This window comes from Palaemon carinicauda, chromosome 22, assembly GCF_036898095.1.
Source record: "Palaemon carinicauda isolate YSFRI2023 chromosome 22, ASM3689809v2, whole genome shotgun sequence".
NCBI lineage: Eukaryota > Metazoa > Arthropoda > Malacostraca > Decapoda > Palaemonidae > Palaemon > Palaemon carinicauda.
In genome coordinates, this window is record NC_090746.1 from 21971829 (window position 1) to 21986469 (window position 14641).

The window sequence follows — 14641 nt, forward strand, 5'->3', positions numbered from 1 at the left end:
AAACCCAGGAAGGGAACCTTCAGCCAGAGCATCAGACTCAGTCAACACGTAACCAAGACCAGAATCATGGACAAATGTTCATATGACTCCAAAGAAAGCTAGTTCAAGATGTAAATTCTCTAGGAGTATCACAAGCTTGTCAAACTGTAGTTTCTATAGCTCCCGTATTGGCGGGGCCTTATCAGCTTCGCCAAGTCCTACAAGACGGGAATATGAGACATTCCCATTTCTTCTAACACCTACACTGAGCGTATCAGTGTTTTGTTAACATCATCATTTACTGTGAGTGACTGCAAAATGGGGTCCAAATATGCAATTCTCCTTAATAGCAGGGGTCAGTGACAAATTTAGAGTACGATCCATTGAACATTGGTGATGGCGATTTCATGAATGCCTAAATCAACCAGACAAAGTTCATAGCTGATACTGATGAGTTGGATTTTAACGTTTGTGTTTTCGTCTTCAGAAGGATTACCAGTAGAGTTTTCGAATCTTTTTAATTTCGTTGATTTCAGGTTTCTGTGAAGTACTTATGCTTGGATCTGAGTACAAATTTTCGTTTTCATGGTGTGGGATGTTCCTCGAGTTGAACATCTATATTCATATTAAACACCAAGTCATTCCAGCTGAAAATGGTGTAAGTCATATCAGTTATTATGAGGCATAATTTAAGATATCCTGATTAATGCACAACCATAGTCCTACTGGGTATATCTTCCTTTATGATAAACAACACTTAGTACAAATAAATGCCAAACAACAAAATAAAAAAGTTCAGTTTACAGTAGGCTTAACTTAACAAATATCAATATTATTCCACAATGTATGTAATGAGCATGGTGCATAGGAGAATTGGGGGTTTTAATTATGGATGGGGGGGGGGACAGTTATATATTTTAAGGGCCTATTTGAACGATGACATTCCTGGCATTGGAGTTTTGGAAGATGGCTGACAAAAATCCATTTGCAGCACCACCCGTCCTCAAAATACATAATTATGAGTTTTTTATCCACTCCTCTCTTCGCATGATCAGTCGTCTATTTTGGACCCTCTAAAACCCTTCTGTCTGGGGGTAATGTACAAGATAGAACTTCTGGCATGATCATTTCTGAGGCTCACTCCATTCACCTGACCTATTAAAATTGGTTTCATAATTCATGAATAAAAGTCTTCTACAGGCGGGAGGGGTCATTATGGGCTTCTGGCGGGGGAAAAGTACAGGGTAAAATTTCTGGCATTGGTGTTTCTGAAGTCAAGAAACTATAATCTTTCAATTGCACCAGGTTTCATCCATTCCTCTCTTCGCATGATTAACCATGTATTTTGGACCCCCCTACAATCCTTCTGTCTGGGGCAACGTGCAGAATAAAAATTCTGGCATGATCGTTTCTGAAGATAGGTAGTAGGTTGGCCACTTCACCAGCCACCCGTTGAGATACTACCGCTAGAGAGTTATGTGGTCTTTTGACTGGCCAGACAGTACTACATTGTATCCTTCTCTCTCGTTACAGTTCATTTTCCCTTTGCCTACACACACACAGCGAATAGTCTGGCTTATTCTTTACATATTCTCCTCTGTCCTCATACACCTGACAACACTGAGATTAACTAACAATTCTTCTTCACACAAGGGGTTACTGCACCATTTTTTCAGTGGCCACTTTAATTTTATTAAGGGTAGAGGAGGCTCTTTAGCTATGGTGGTCAGCAGCTCTTCTAGGAGAAGGACACTCCAAAATCAAACCATTGTTCTCTAGTCTTGGGTAGTGCCATTGTCTCTGTACCATGGTCTTCCACTGTCTTGGGTTAGAGTTCTATTGCTTGAGGGTACACTTAGGCGTGCTGTTCTGTCTTGTTTCTTTTCCTCTTGTTTTGTTAAAGTTTTTTATGGTTCATATAGAAGATATTTATTTTGATGTTGTTACTCTTCTTAAGAATTCTATTTTTCCTTGTTTTCTTTCCTCACTGGGCTATTTTCCCTGTTGGAGCCCCTGGGCTTATAGCATACTGCTTTTCCAACTAGGGTTGTAGCTAAGCAAGTAATAATAATAATACAGACCTATTAGAACTGGTTTCATCCTTTCCTCACAATACATGATTAAATTGAATCTTTGGGGGTCTTAATACTGTCCCCGGACCTTAAAGTACAAGATATGGTCAGTCAGAAGTCCATTTCATTAAAACATACATGAAGTCCTATCATTTCAGATAATCAAACCTTTTTTTCTTTCTTCGCACGATTAAAGTGCCCGTAGCTGCCGGTCTATAAAGTGATTTTGGTGAGAACATGCGCTAAACCTTATAGACTGATAATGATAGATTTTAAAATAAGAGGCAAAAACACAAATATGAAAAGGTGATATCTAAAATGAAGGTATGGGGCCTTGTAGGAGAAAAAGGGGAGTAATCTAGGAGAGAGAGAGAGAGAGAGAGAGAGAGAGAGAGAGAGAGAGAGAGAGAGAGAGAGAGAGAGAGAGAGAGAGAGAGAGAAAAACTGAAAATGTTAAACTTGAGTGATGAGGGTAAAGTGAAAAATATCTGGGTGGGTATAAAAGGAATATTGTAGGGGAAACAGATGAATTATTATCTGCCATACACTACACTATAAGCGTTAGGTGGCATTAGTCACGTACGTTATTTCTGAGGGGCATATAATGGGAAAGATTTATAAGAATATACCGTTTTTCATAATTTATTTGAAAAGCATATTTTGAATTATTTGGTACTTAAGATATTATGTATTAGTCATTTAAAGAAATGTAATGAATGTGATAACTGGAAGAAGAACTGAACATAAGAAAATGTTGGCCATTGGCAACAGTATATAAATAAATGAGCCCATAACTTCATAATTTTCTCATGATATAGCACAGATAATTAATTATAAATATAGTATCACTATATTTACATACGTTATTTTATTTAAAAATATTATACTTTGCAAAATATTCAACAAACAATATTTGAAAGATGTATTCCCTAAGTAGAACAAGACGCTAACGTCTAATATGGTATTTTTAAACATATTATTACTATTAGAAGAGAGGAAATATGACTAAATATTATTTGTGACAAAGAAAGTTAACCTCTATTAACTAACACTTAATACATAAATAAAAACATTAGTTCTAATAAAGACAACTTCGGAAGTCTCTCGTCAGTTGTTTATAGCCCACGACCAATCCGGAGGCAGTTTTCTAAACTGGGTGACCAATAGGGATGAGGGTTACAAGTGGTGACAAGTTGTTGTTACAGGCAGTGTTGCCAGATATGGGAATTTATTCCTAGATTTGGGGATTTTGGGTGTCTGGTGGGGATATTCTGTAGAAATTTCTATGAAGAGGAAACAAAGATGAGTAAACCTTTATATTGTCACAATTAGTTTGTTTGAACTTACATGAAGTATAGTAAGTAATTTCTATATTAGTAAAGCCTACAGTATCAGAAGAAAATATATTTGTGGAAATGGGAATTTTTTGGTTTTAGGGATTTTTTATTACGAGTTTTGGGGATTTTTAGATTCTCCCATCTGGCAACATTAGTTACAGATGTTATGGTGGCCCATCTAACATCGGTGGTCTGTCGCGTTCGTCGTCAGCTATAATGGATATTGCAATTTGAATGATCACCTGAGCTGCAATTTTTAACTGTATTTATTGATATTACACTGCATTAGCAATGCAGGTGAGTACGTTGCTGTAGGCCACACGATAAATGAAAAGACGAGAGTGTTTAGTCAAGTTCCCGTTTTAGAAGTTGAAACTTGTATCTCCTTTTCAGGGGTAATTTTTTTGTTGTCGGGCCCCTCTCCAAATCCTTACTCATTTCGTTTACGTATTAGAGAGCTAGTTATAGTTTCCTTTGTATTTCGAAGAGACCCATTACGATTCTGCTGTGTTTAGTGCGCCGTTGCCCTTTTGACCTCTTCCTTTTGGCCTGGCCACCTTAGGCTACAGTATTTACAGAAGGGAGTCGAACGAGCTAGTCAGAGTCAACGGTAACTTTGGTGGTTGATGATGTATAGGCCATGAAAAAACAAGAATGGCTAACCTTTATTAATGGTTTTTTGTATCCTTTAAAACATAACCTTAAAGTGAAGGCTTGGGGCCTGACCTATATCCATGGTAGAATAGATTCAGCAAGGGAGTCTCATAGATACTGTATCTTAGATTTCAAGGAAGGTTATGGTTTTGAAATTACTTTATTCCTCTCTTTTGTATAACAAAAATTTATAGCCAAGTCTTGTTTGGGTAAATGATTACTTTTGCTCTATCAATAGTAAACATTTAAACCAAACTTTCCTCCCCAACCCAATCTTTGACATCAGTTTTCCACTTGACCTTCATCGACCTTGGCTGCTGTCATTGTACATCAAATTGATGCATGTGTATGGGTATGCTGTAATGTGTATTTCGGTACTACAGTTTCAACCAAATTAGGATATATAATTTTTTACTTATATATTTCATAGAATTCATACGATAAAGTTACTCGAATTCTCTGCAAATTGAGGTTTATGGAAATATTTGCCAATGGAGTTTAGATAATTGATAATTAACACCGAAGTACTAGCCCGCTGGGCTAAATCCAGAACATAGAATCACCGAGATAATGTTTGATTGCAAGCGAGGTAAGCATACGTCGGCACAATAACCAATAAATTAATAGCTCATTTAAGTAATGAGGTACTTTTGACTCTATTCCATAAAAAAGTGGTATAGAAAATCCTGTTTTCTATGCATTCGGAAGTCTGGCAGATAAAGCCTCCAGTATTTTTACTTTCATTACTTTTATTGGATTTTGATTACGGTAACTTATTAAAATGATTGGTGTGTTTAGGTGAGGCAGCTTCTCTTATTTTACCCGTTTTCTGTATCCTCCCACCCAAAAACCCCAATATTGTGGTAGTAGGACAGAATGCCTAATGACATAATGCCTAAGGACAGAATACCTAAGGACAAAATGCCTAATTCCTCAACACGGACAAAATGCCTAATGGACAAAATGCCTAATATATAAACTGCCTATTGGACTAAACACCTACCAGGCAAAAGGATCTTATTTAGCATTTTTAAATCAATTATTCGGGAAAGGCAGAAAAAAAAAACTTACAATTCTTTTCCCTAACCAAATTTCTTTATCAACCATTTAATTTTTTGTAACAATCATTCGCATCCATATCTATAAGTCCTCCATAATGCCAAATATATGCTAGAGTCATTGAATTTCATAGCAGTATGAAGTAAACTAAGCCGCCTTGGCCGAGGTCAGTACTCTATAGAGTGCTAAGCTATCTAGTTCACTTTTTTATCCCTTTTTAGATGTTTTGTCTATTAGGCATTTTGTATGTTAGGCATTTTATCCATTAGGCATTTTGTCCGTGTTGGGAAATTAGGCATTTTGTCCTTAGGCATTCTGTCCTTAGGCATTATGTCATTAGGCGTTCTGTCTGCTCACGAATATTGTAGTTATTTAGGGGGTCCTGTATCTCTAAATTTGATTACTTGCGACAGAAATAAAGGTCAAATTCATTGAAAACATACTTTAAGTTAAATATGTTGTCATAACAGATATCTGAGTTTGGTTGAAACTATAATTGTTCCAACACGTAGTACTTGCCACAAACTATTTTCTTAGGAGTATCTGGGATCTCCTCCCTAACTGACCAAGAATTTTGCGCAGTTCCCCCTATCTCCGTTTTCCCTTGTCGGGTTCCTCCGTCAGCGCGCGAGAGTGCGCTACTAGGTCTGTGTCGCCAGTAAGCATCTGGTCGCGGCGTAGATAACATCTCGCCGCTCTCTCTCACATCCCGTCCGACCCACCATTGTGTTCCCTTTGTGCTTTTCCGTTCATATCCTTTCCTTGTGTTGCTTGTGTATTCCCGTATGGAATCCCAACCTCGTTGTCCCGGCCCCAAGGCCGGTAAGTCATGCGGGGCATGGCTCTCTAAGTCGATCGTCGATCCGCACACGTTGTGCTCCTCGTGTAGAGGCAGAGTGTGCTTGTCTGCCTCCACGTGTCCGGAGTGTGCATCCTGGCCGGAGCTGCAGTGGACTTTGTTCGGAACAAAGAAGAAGAAGGTGTCGAAGCGGTCGCCTAGGAAGCCTGGTATCGATTCGCCGTTGACATCTCCGTTAGCTTCTTCGGAGAGAGGTTCTCCTTCCCCTTCCCCTACCCAGAGTAGGGGACGAGGTAAGTCCGTTGTGGGGAAACAGCCCATTGCTGTTCCCTATGAGTCTGATTTCATTGATTCTAATTGCATTGTGCCTACGCAGACGAGTGGGAAGTCTGCTGTTGTGTGATGGAAGTGCTTTCCATAGACGAGGTTCTGGTGCCCGCAGGACCCGTCTCGAGTGACCAGCTCCCTCCCCCCGTTGTGGCAGTGCTTTTCAGGAACAGCTGTTTCCGGGGCCGATCAAGACAGAGAAAGGCAAGCCACGTGCTCTTCAGACCCCGACTCCATTGTGTGGACGGCACCAAGGACGCCCTTCAGGTCACCCATGCAGCAGGAAGAAGAGTTTTCTGGCTGGTTTGCCTCACTTGGGTCACTACGCACGCCCCCGGCGCCTTCGGTTGTGCTACCGCCTGACTTCATGGAACCCGTTACCCCGGTAGCACAATTGCAAGCCCCTAGGTTGGTGGCAGAAGACTCAGAGGACTCGGATAGCTCCTCTTCATCTTCCTCAACACGTTACCTCGTCCTCCAGCTCGTCATCGTCGCAAAACTCCAACGACCGGGAGATGAGGAAAAGAGAAAGAAGTCTAAGAGGAAGAAGTCGAGCTCGAACTCAGGCCCGTCGAGGAAGAAGGGCAAGGTTACGAGGAAGAAGAACAAGAAGGAGAAGTGTTCCAGAAAGAAGAGGGCTAAAGTGGCTCTTCTCCCTTGCGGGTCGAACAGGGCTCTTGCCGCTCCAGTGCCTCCTTGGCGGCCGCTGGAGCCGCTTCAGCGTCCTTGCCCAGTGTCTCTTCGGCTCCATCCACGCTTCGGATGCAGCCGTTGGCACTTTAACTTTCCCTTGCCCGGCAAGTCATTGGCTCCAACCATTCAGCGGAGGCAGCCACTGGCTCAGCCTGGCAGCATTGTTCCCACACCCAAAGTCTCACCGGCTCCATCCAGGCATCGGACGTAGCCGCTGGCACAGTAGGACAGTCACTCTCCACGGATTCCCCCGGGAGGGGGTTGACCCATGATGGCAACCTCCGCCTCGGCGGCTTCATCCGTGATGGAGGCAGCCGCTCCATCGAGCCGGCCGGATGTCAGGGATATGGCTGCCCCCATGGATCCATCAGTGATCGAGGATACGGCCGACACGGAGGATCAAGTGATAGAGGGCACATTAGATACTGGCGAATGTTCTCCCGATGAAGTATCCTCCTACAGGAAGGTGTTGGCACTGATTCGGCACCACTACAGGCTAGATGAGCCCAAACAGTCCTCAGAGCAGGCCTTGGGTTTTGGGTTTGGGAAGGATGGTGGATTACCCAGTACAACAGAAACCATCCTTGACCCTACCTCTGGCTCCGGACGTGGCACTGGCCATGGACCACGTCGACCGGTTTGTCTCGGGGCACAAGAACTCCCTTGGAGCTCAAGGGTCCTTCAAGCTCCTGCCTGGACTGAGGACCCAGGGGCCTCGGACTTTGGAAGAAGCCGTCACGACTCTGAGCCAGGGCAGTACGGATGACAGGAGCCTCACTGCCCCAGTGGTCTTCTCTCAGGCGGAGGCCGTTATGATGGAAGACACATCGCAGGACATCATTAACGTGGCCTCCTGGCTGGACTGGTGGGCATGCACCCTAGCAGGTTTCCAGCTCCCACGATCTCTCGGTGCTGGAGAATCATGCTCTACTACATGAACTCATACGTTCGGGGGGCAAAGCCATGAAGTTCCTTACGTTCCAGTCCCTGACCCAGACAGCGAACTGGGTATTAAGGAGGAGAGATACGGTGCTTAACAGGCTTCCCCGTAGACTCCCCGAACGTGAGGCAAAATTCCTGAGAAATGCTCTGGTGTGGGGTGAGACCTTGTTCCCCCTTCAGACAGTAGCAGAAACTATGGAGAGAGTGGGAAAACTTTAAGACTCGGCGGAGCCCAGACAGCCAACGGCAAGACGTCCTCCCCATAGAAGACCGTCTGTGGACGGGGCCTACCCGCCTACGCCACCAGCTAGACAGGAGGCCCCCTCCCCTTCCTGGCATCAGTCCCCGCGGCCCTCCCGCAGAAGTGGTGCCCCAACCTAGGCCTCCTTTAGGCAGAAATACGCGGGCTTGAGATGAGGCCGCTCAAACCGTCTCCCCAGAAGGAGATAGGAAGGGAGGCCCCCTACACCTTCCCACGCCACAGGTGGCGGTATGCCACAAACACTATTGGCAAGTATGGCGGGACAACGGTGCGGACGCGTAGTCTGTGGCAGTCCTCAGAGTGGGATACAGGATTCCCTTCCTGACAGAGCCGCTCCCTCTGGTTCCCGAACATCGGGCGGGGTGGCTGGCCCCCAAGGATCACAAGAAGAGAGCAGCCTTGCAGGAGGAGGTGTCAGCCATGTTGAACAAAGGAGCACTGCAACCCCTCCAGGAATCGTCCCCGGGGTTCTACAGCAGGCTCTTCCTGGTGGAGAAAGCTACAGGAGGTTCGAGACCAGTCATCGACCTCTCGGCCCTGAACAAGTTCATCAAGAAGGCGTCCTTAAGATGGACACGCCAAAGTCGGTACTGGCAGCCTTGAGAGAAGAGGATTTCATGATGTCCCTGGACCTCAAGGACGCCTATTTTCTGATCCCCGTACACCCCTCCAGCAGGAAGTTCCTTAGGGTGAAGTGGGGATCCCAGTCTCTACAGTTCAGGACCCTCTGCTTCGGCCTGTCAACAGCTTCTCAGGTGTTCACGAGGGTGTTCACTGTAGTATCAGCCTGGGCACACAAGCGGGGCATCAGGCTGATCAGGTATCTCAACGACTGGTTGCTGCTTTCAGCCTCAGCGGCAGCCTTAAAGGAGCAGGGGGCAAAGCTGTTACAGTTCTGCAGAGAAAAGGGGTTATCATCAATTTAGAGAAGTCCCAGTCGGTCCCCACCACCAGGATGACGTACCTAGGGATGGTCCTGGACTCCCAGTTAGCAAGGGCATTCCCCTCTCAAGAGAGGCTGGACAATCTGGATCATGTTATGCGATCTTTCCTAACAAATGCACCAATGAGAGCCAAGGATTGGCAGAGACTCGTGGGCCACCTGGTCTCGTTGGAGAAGCTAGTTCCTCAGGGGAGGCTCAAGCTGAGGCTTGTTCAGTGGAATCTGAAGGACCTCTGGTCACCGGAGACCCTCCTCAGACCTTAGTCAGGATGACTCCAGCCACCAGAAACATGCTCCTCTGGTGGTCTGACAGGGCGAACACCCTACGGGGTTGCCGTTCGCGTCCGCTCCTCCAGAGATGACGCGTCAAAGGAGGGGTGGGGAGCCCATCTGCTCGAAGAGACAGCAGAAGGAAAGTGGTCCCCTGAGGAGTAGCTCCTCCACATAAACCTGCTCAAGCTCCTGGCGGTTCAAAAGGCCCTCGCAATATTCGCCCATCGCCTTCAGGGAAACACAATAGCCCTCATGTGTGACAACGCCACCGTGGTGGCCTACATGAAGAAACAAGGAGGATTGAGGTCAAGGGAGCTGTGCGATCTCACGTCTCGGATCCTGGAATGGGCCGAGAGGAAACACATCATTCTCACAGCCAGGTTCATTCCAGGGAAGAGAAACGTTATAGCCGACAGCCTCAGCAGGGCAGGGCAAGTAGTGGGGTCGGAGTGGTCCCTACACCTACAAGTGGCCCAGAAGGTCCTCCAGTTGTGGGGCTCCCCGGTGATAGACCTGTTCGCCATGAGGCTCAACATGCAGCTCCCTGTGTTCTGTTCTCTGCCAGACCCGGCAGCAGCGTTCGAGGACGCCTTCCAGTACTCGTGGGACGGACTTGACGCGTATGCCTTTCCCTCCTTCGAAATTCTCAGCCAGGTGCTCAACGGGCTCAGACAATCAAGGGCTACAAGGATGCCTTTGGTGGCCGGAGAGGGAGTGGTTCGCGGATCTACAGGAATTGGCCACCCTTCCTCCGTGGCCCCTGCCAATAAGGGAAGGTCTGCTGCACCAGCCCCACTTTCGAAGGTTTCACGAAAACCCTCAGTGCCTTCAGCTACACACGTGGAGGTTATCGAGAGTCTATTAAGGAAAGAAGGATACTGTACTCGGAGAAGACAGCTTTGAGGATGTCAGGGTATCTTTGGAAGTCCTCGAGCGTGGTGTACCAGGCCAAGTGGGTCACATTTGTGAAGTGGTGTGCCACACAGAATCTGAGACCTCTGGATGTATCAGTCCACAAGATTGCAGATTTCCTGGTCCACCTGAGGAACAACCTGGATGTCTCCATTCCATCCATCAAGGGGGTCCGAGCGGCCCTGGGGCAGGTATTTCAACTCAGAGGCATCGACCTGGGGGCCTCTCGCCAGATTTCCATGCTCATCAGAAGTTTCGAGAAGTCTTGTTCCCCCCGCGCCTCTCGGGTCCCGCAGTGGGATGTGACCAAGGTTCTCAAGGTTTTGACAAGGCCTCCCTTCAAACCCCTCAAGGATATCCTGGATAAAGACCTCACCCTCAAGACAGTGTTCTTACTAGCTCTGGCCTCAGCCAAGTGTGTGAGTGAGCTCCACGGCTTGTCATTCGAGGTCTCGCACTTGAAAGGGTGGAAGGACCTGTCCTTTAAGTTTCTGCCTGAATTTGTGGCCTAAACACAGAACCCAGCCATTCCAGACCCAAGGTTCGAGGGGTTCTCGGTCCCGGCGATCCCTCACTCAGACAACCCGGAAGACTTACTCCTGTGCCCAGTGAGAACAGTCAGGAAATACCTTAGCAGGACAGCCAGACTCTGGCCGGCCATCAAAAGTCTGTTTGTCTCCTCAGGCCCAGTAAAGAGGGCAGTGTCAAAGAACACGATCTCCTTCTGGCTTCGGCAAGTCATCAAGAGAGCTTACGACAGTGAGGGGTCTGCAGTCCCTGGTACCCCACGACCCCATGATATTAGAGGTCTTAGCACTTCTTTGGCATTTGACAGCAACATGGCAGTAGGCCAAATCATGCGAGCAGGCACATGGTCCAGGCAGTCCACATTTATGGCCCACTACCTGAAAGACTGTACGAGGAAGTCCCTGGACTCCTTCTCCATTGGACCAGTGATTTCCGCCATGCAACAAGTTTAAGGCTTGAGCCCCGGGTAGCCCAAGGGAAGTAATTGTAAGCGACACAAGTTTCCTCCTTACTCCCCTTTCCTTGCTGCCCTTTTTCCCTTTCCTTTCCTCCTCCCATGTGAGAGATGGATGTTGTGGAAGCCCATGTCCAGATTATGCATAAAGGGGGAGTTATACAAACAGGTAGACTTTTACGTGCTTCCCCTGACTCTCCTACCCTGTCCTTTGTGTCGTCTGGACCTAGCCTCCTATCGAGGTCCTGTGTCCTGGGATGGTAGTGGTGGGTCTTCCGGCCTGTAAGTCCACCCCCCCCCTCCTGAAGTGTAAGTCTCCTAAGAAAGTAGTTTGAGGTAAGTACTCCGTGTTGGAACAAATTACAAATTTTAAGGAATTTGTATTTTTCCTCACAGTACTTACCTCGAACTACTTAAGGGTTATTGCCCACCCATCCTGCCCCGGGTGCCTGACAGGAGTTCGAAGTAGTACTTAACATATGCTTACTGGCGACACAGACCTAGTAGCGCACTCGCGCGCTGACCCCGGGTCGCCTCAGGGCACGTATCCATCCGCCACGGAGGGACCCGACAAGGGAAAACAGAGATGGGGGAACTGCGCAAAATCTTGGTCGGTTAGGGAGGAGATCCCAGATACTCCTAAGAAAGTAGTTCGAGGTAAGTACTGTTAGGAAAACTACAAATTACTTAAAATTTTTGATTTTCACCTGTATTACGACCAAGCTACTGTAAGGTCAAGCTGTGAAGCTAGTTCAGATAGCTAAGCTAGTTATTTTGCATCTGTTTTAGTGATTAGCAAGAGCAAAGTTGGCAATGTACATGTAACTAGATTTTTAGGCCTTTAAGCTATCCCATTATCTAACACAGAGCCTTTGTATAACGACGGACAGGAACTCATGCATAGAACACCATCTGACCTATAAGCCGTGTCCTTTCTTATTTACCTCCTGTCACCCCCCCCCCCCCCTTACACTGCCATATTCTTAGCAATAGGGTTGAAAATAAGGGGGTTACGGAATGGCCGTCATCTTACATACGCCCCTAACATATTGCTTATGGGTTATCAGTGAGGATCCAAATGTATTCTATGGTAGAATTGGCAGTAGGGCTTTCTTTGAACAAATTCTTAATTATAACTGGAAAGTGTCATTTTTTTCTTTTAAACTATTTCATTTTTGACATGATTACTAAGGCAATTTCATGTATAATGGAAGAAAATAAATTGGTTGAGTCTTTAAGCAATTTAATTTTGTTTGATATTAGATATATTTAATTTCCTAAGCGTCATCCATGTATTAAGTTTACTATGATTTAGTAAGTACTGCCTTCGTGATATCATGTTTTTGACTTTAAATGCATGTGTCAAGCTGTCATCCCGTTTATATGTTACAATTATAAAAAGTGTAGGAACATCATTTGACAACGCTTGGCATGAGCAAGTTGTAAATGAAAGTAATAGACTGCCAGGCAACATTTTTAGTCGCTCACTTGACACTAGAAGGCTTACATTTTTTCAGTACACTTTGATAATTTTTAGTAATAATTCGACCTTTTGCTTTTTTCATAATGCGTTCTCTAAGGAGGAATCATATTTCTTCAAGAGAAATTGAATAATAACTAGATGATGGATATTGATAACCCATTGGAAGAGGATAGCTCTAGTTCTGATTACTCCAGTTGTGGTGGTATTGAAAGGGCCAATTTATCTCAATACTGAATGATAACTTAGTTACTGAGTGACTGGATGACAAGAGGTATAGTAGAGATAAAGGAAAATAACGAGATAGAGATCCCTTCGCTCTTGTTACTGACCATAGTGGGAAATTTATGAATGAAGATAAAGAAAACTCCCAAGTATACTTTGATGGTGAATAGTGTGATGATACAAAAGCAGCAGGGTCATCCGGAGGGAGGGGGGATGCTTAACATGTTAAAGAATACCCCCTGTATTGGAAATTCTGCGCATTGGTTAGTCATGAAGCTAGAGATAGTAGTATCGTAGCCGAAACCCCTACCTCATGCCCCAGCTGCCTAGCCATGGGTAAGCACCAACATCTGACTGCAAGGGAGACAAACGAGTGCTCAAATCCCACACTTCTATTGAAAGGATAAAAAGTTGACTATACAGTAGCTTTAAAGTTACTTATGTACAAAGTATTTTGTTTAATGAGTTTTGAACTTCTATAATTACAATCTGCTGCACAGTTATTAATATTGAAGGGTCAGCTGCTCTATCATAAGTGAACCTCAATTTTGGGTTAAGTTTGATTTAGAATTATTGTAGATTTTATTTTCTCTATTGTGTTTTTAAAATTCTAAGAATTTTGTTAAGGTCTTCCAAACCAGAAAGATTATATAAGAAATTTTATGATTGTCGTAATTTTTTTCAATAAAATGTAGCACTTATTAATGATAAAAGTTCTTTTCGCATTCCTCAAACTTCAAATAATTAATTCCTTTACTAAATATACTTCCATTATTTAGTTAATATAAGGGTATCTGTGGTGGGATCTGGGAAGATGGTTAATTTTATTGTTTACCAAGTTACAACCTTAGTTTGACAAGTAGGATGCTACAAGCCTTTGGGTTTCAGCAGAGAAAGGAGCCCAGTTTAAAAAAGACATGAGAAATAATGAGTACAGTAAACTATTATGAGAAGTGATAAATATTAAGATCAGTAACAAGGTTAAAATAGATCAGTAATATATAAACCGTGAATCAAGACTTATTCGTTCCGGCCCAAATACAAACCTTCCGCTATTTGTAGGGGTATTATTTTTGGTGTAGCTGAAAGACGATCCGAGATAATTTTAGTGAGGGATAACTACCCCATCCGCTAGTTAGCTGGTGGGGTTGGGGTAGTCTGGCTACCATGCTCACTCACTTCACGGTTGAGTAACCACTTTGCTTTTTGGCTCCGTAGAGTGCGGACATACTGTCGCTCTCTCCGGCATTTGACTTGCCTAGACTAATCTTTCTCTTTTCAGATTGTGTGTGACTGGAGTCCCGGTATGCTTACTTGCCTGGGTCTCAAGGGTCGCGCTTGTGGTACCTTTATGTCTTCCGTTGAGACGGATCCTCACCTGCTATGCCCAGCTTGTCGCAGCCATCAGTGTTCGAGGGACGACACCTGTGATCTGTGTAGGGAGTGGTCTACCTCCCAGTGGAAGAGGTTCGGATGCCTGATGAAGAAGAAGGCTAAGCGTGATTCTTCGCCTTCTGGGTCTTCCTTGAAGTCGAAGAAATCACGAGCTTTTGCTTCTACCTCCCAACCTCTTCCCGAAACTGCTCTGGGGAACGTCCGAGTAGCAGCGCAGGCCTTGTTACTTCAGGTTGTCAACCCTACGGGTTAGGTGACAGCGTTGACTCCCCTAGCGAGTTGGGTCTGCCCCTTCCCTCAGGGAGCG

The 14641-nt window shown here is 45.1% G+C and overlaps 1 protein-coding gene across 5 annotated transcripts in view; it reads left to right on the plus strand.

Moving 5' to 3' along the window:
- Positions 1-3533: 3533 nt before the first annotated feature.
- Positions 3534-14641, plus strand: part of htk (hat-trick) — a 152257-nt gene continuing 141149 nt past the window's right edge. For 2 of the 5 annotated variants that reach the window (XM_068346044.1, XM_068346046.1), the window contains exon 1: positions 3540-3685. In XM_068346044.1, the coding sequence (XP_068202145.1) occupies positions 3680-3685 (6 nt within the window). In that variant the 5' untranslated portion in view covers positions 3540-3679. Of the gene's footprint in view, positions 3686-14641 lie in introns of all 5 variants that reach the window. The other 3 variants (XM_068346043.1, XM_068346045.1, XM_068346047.1) reach the window with 2 other exon arrangements.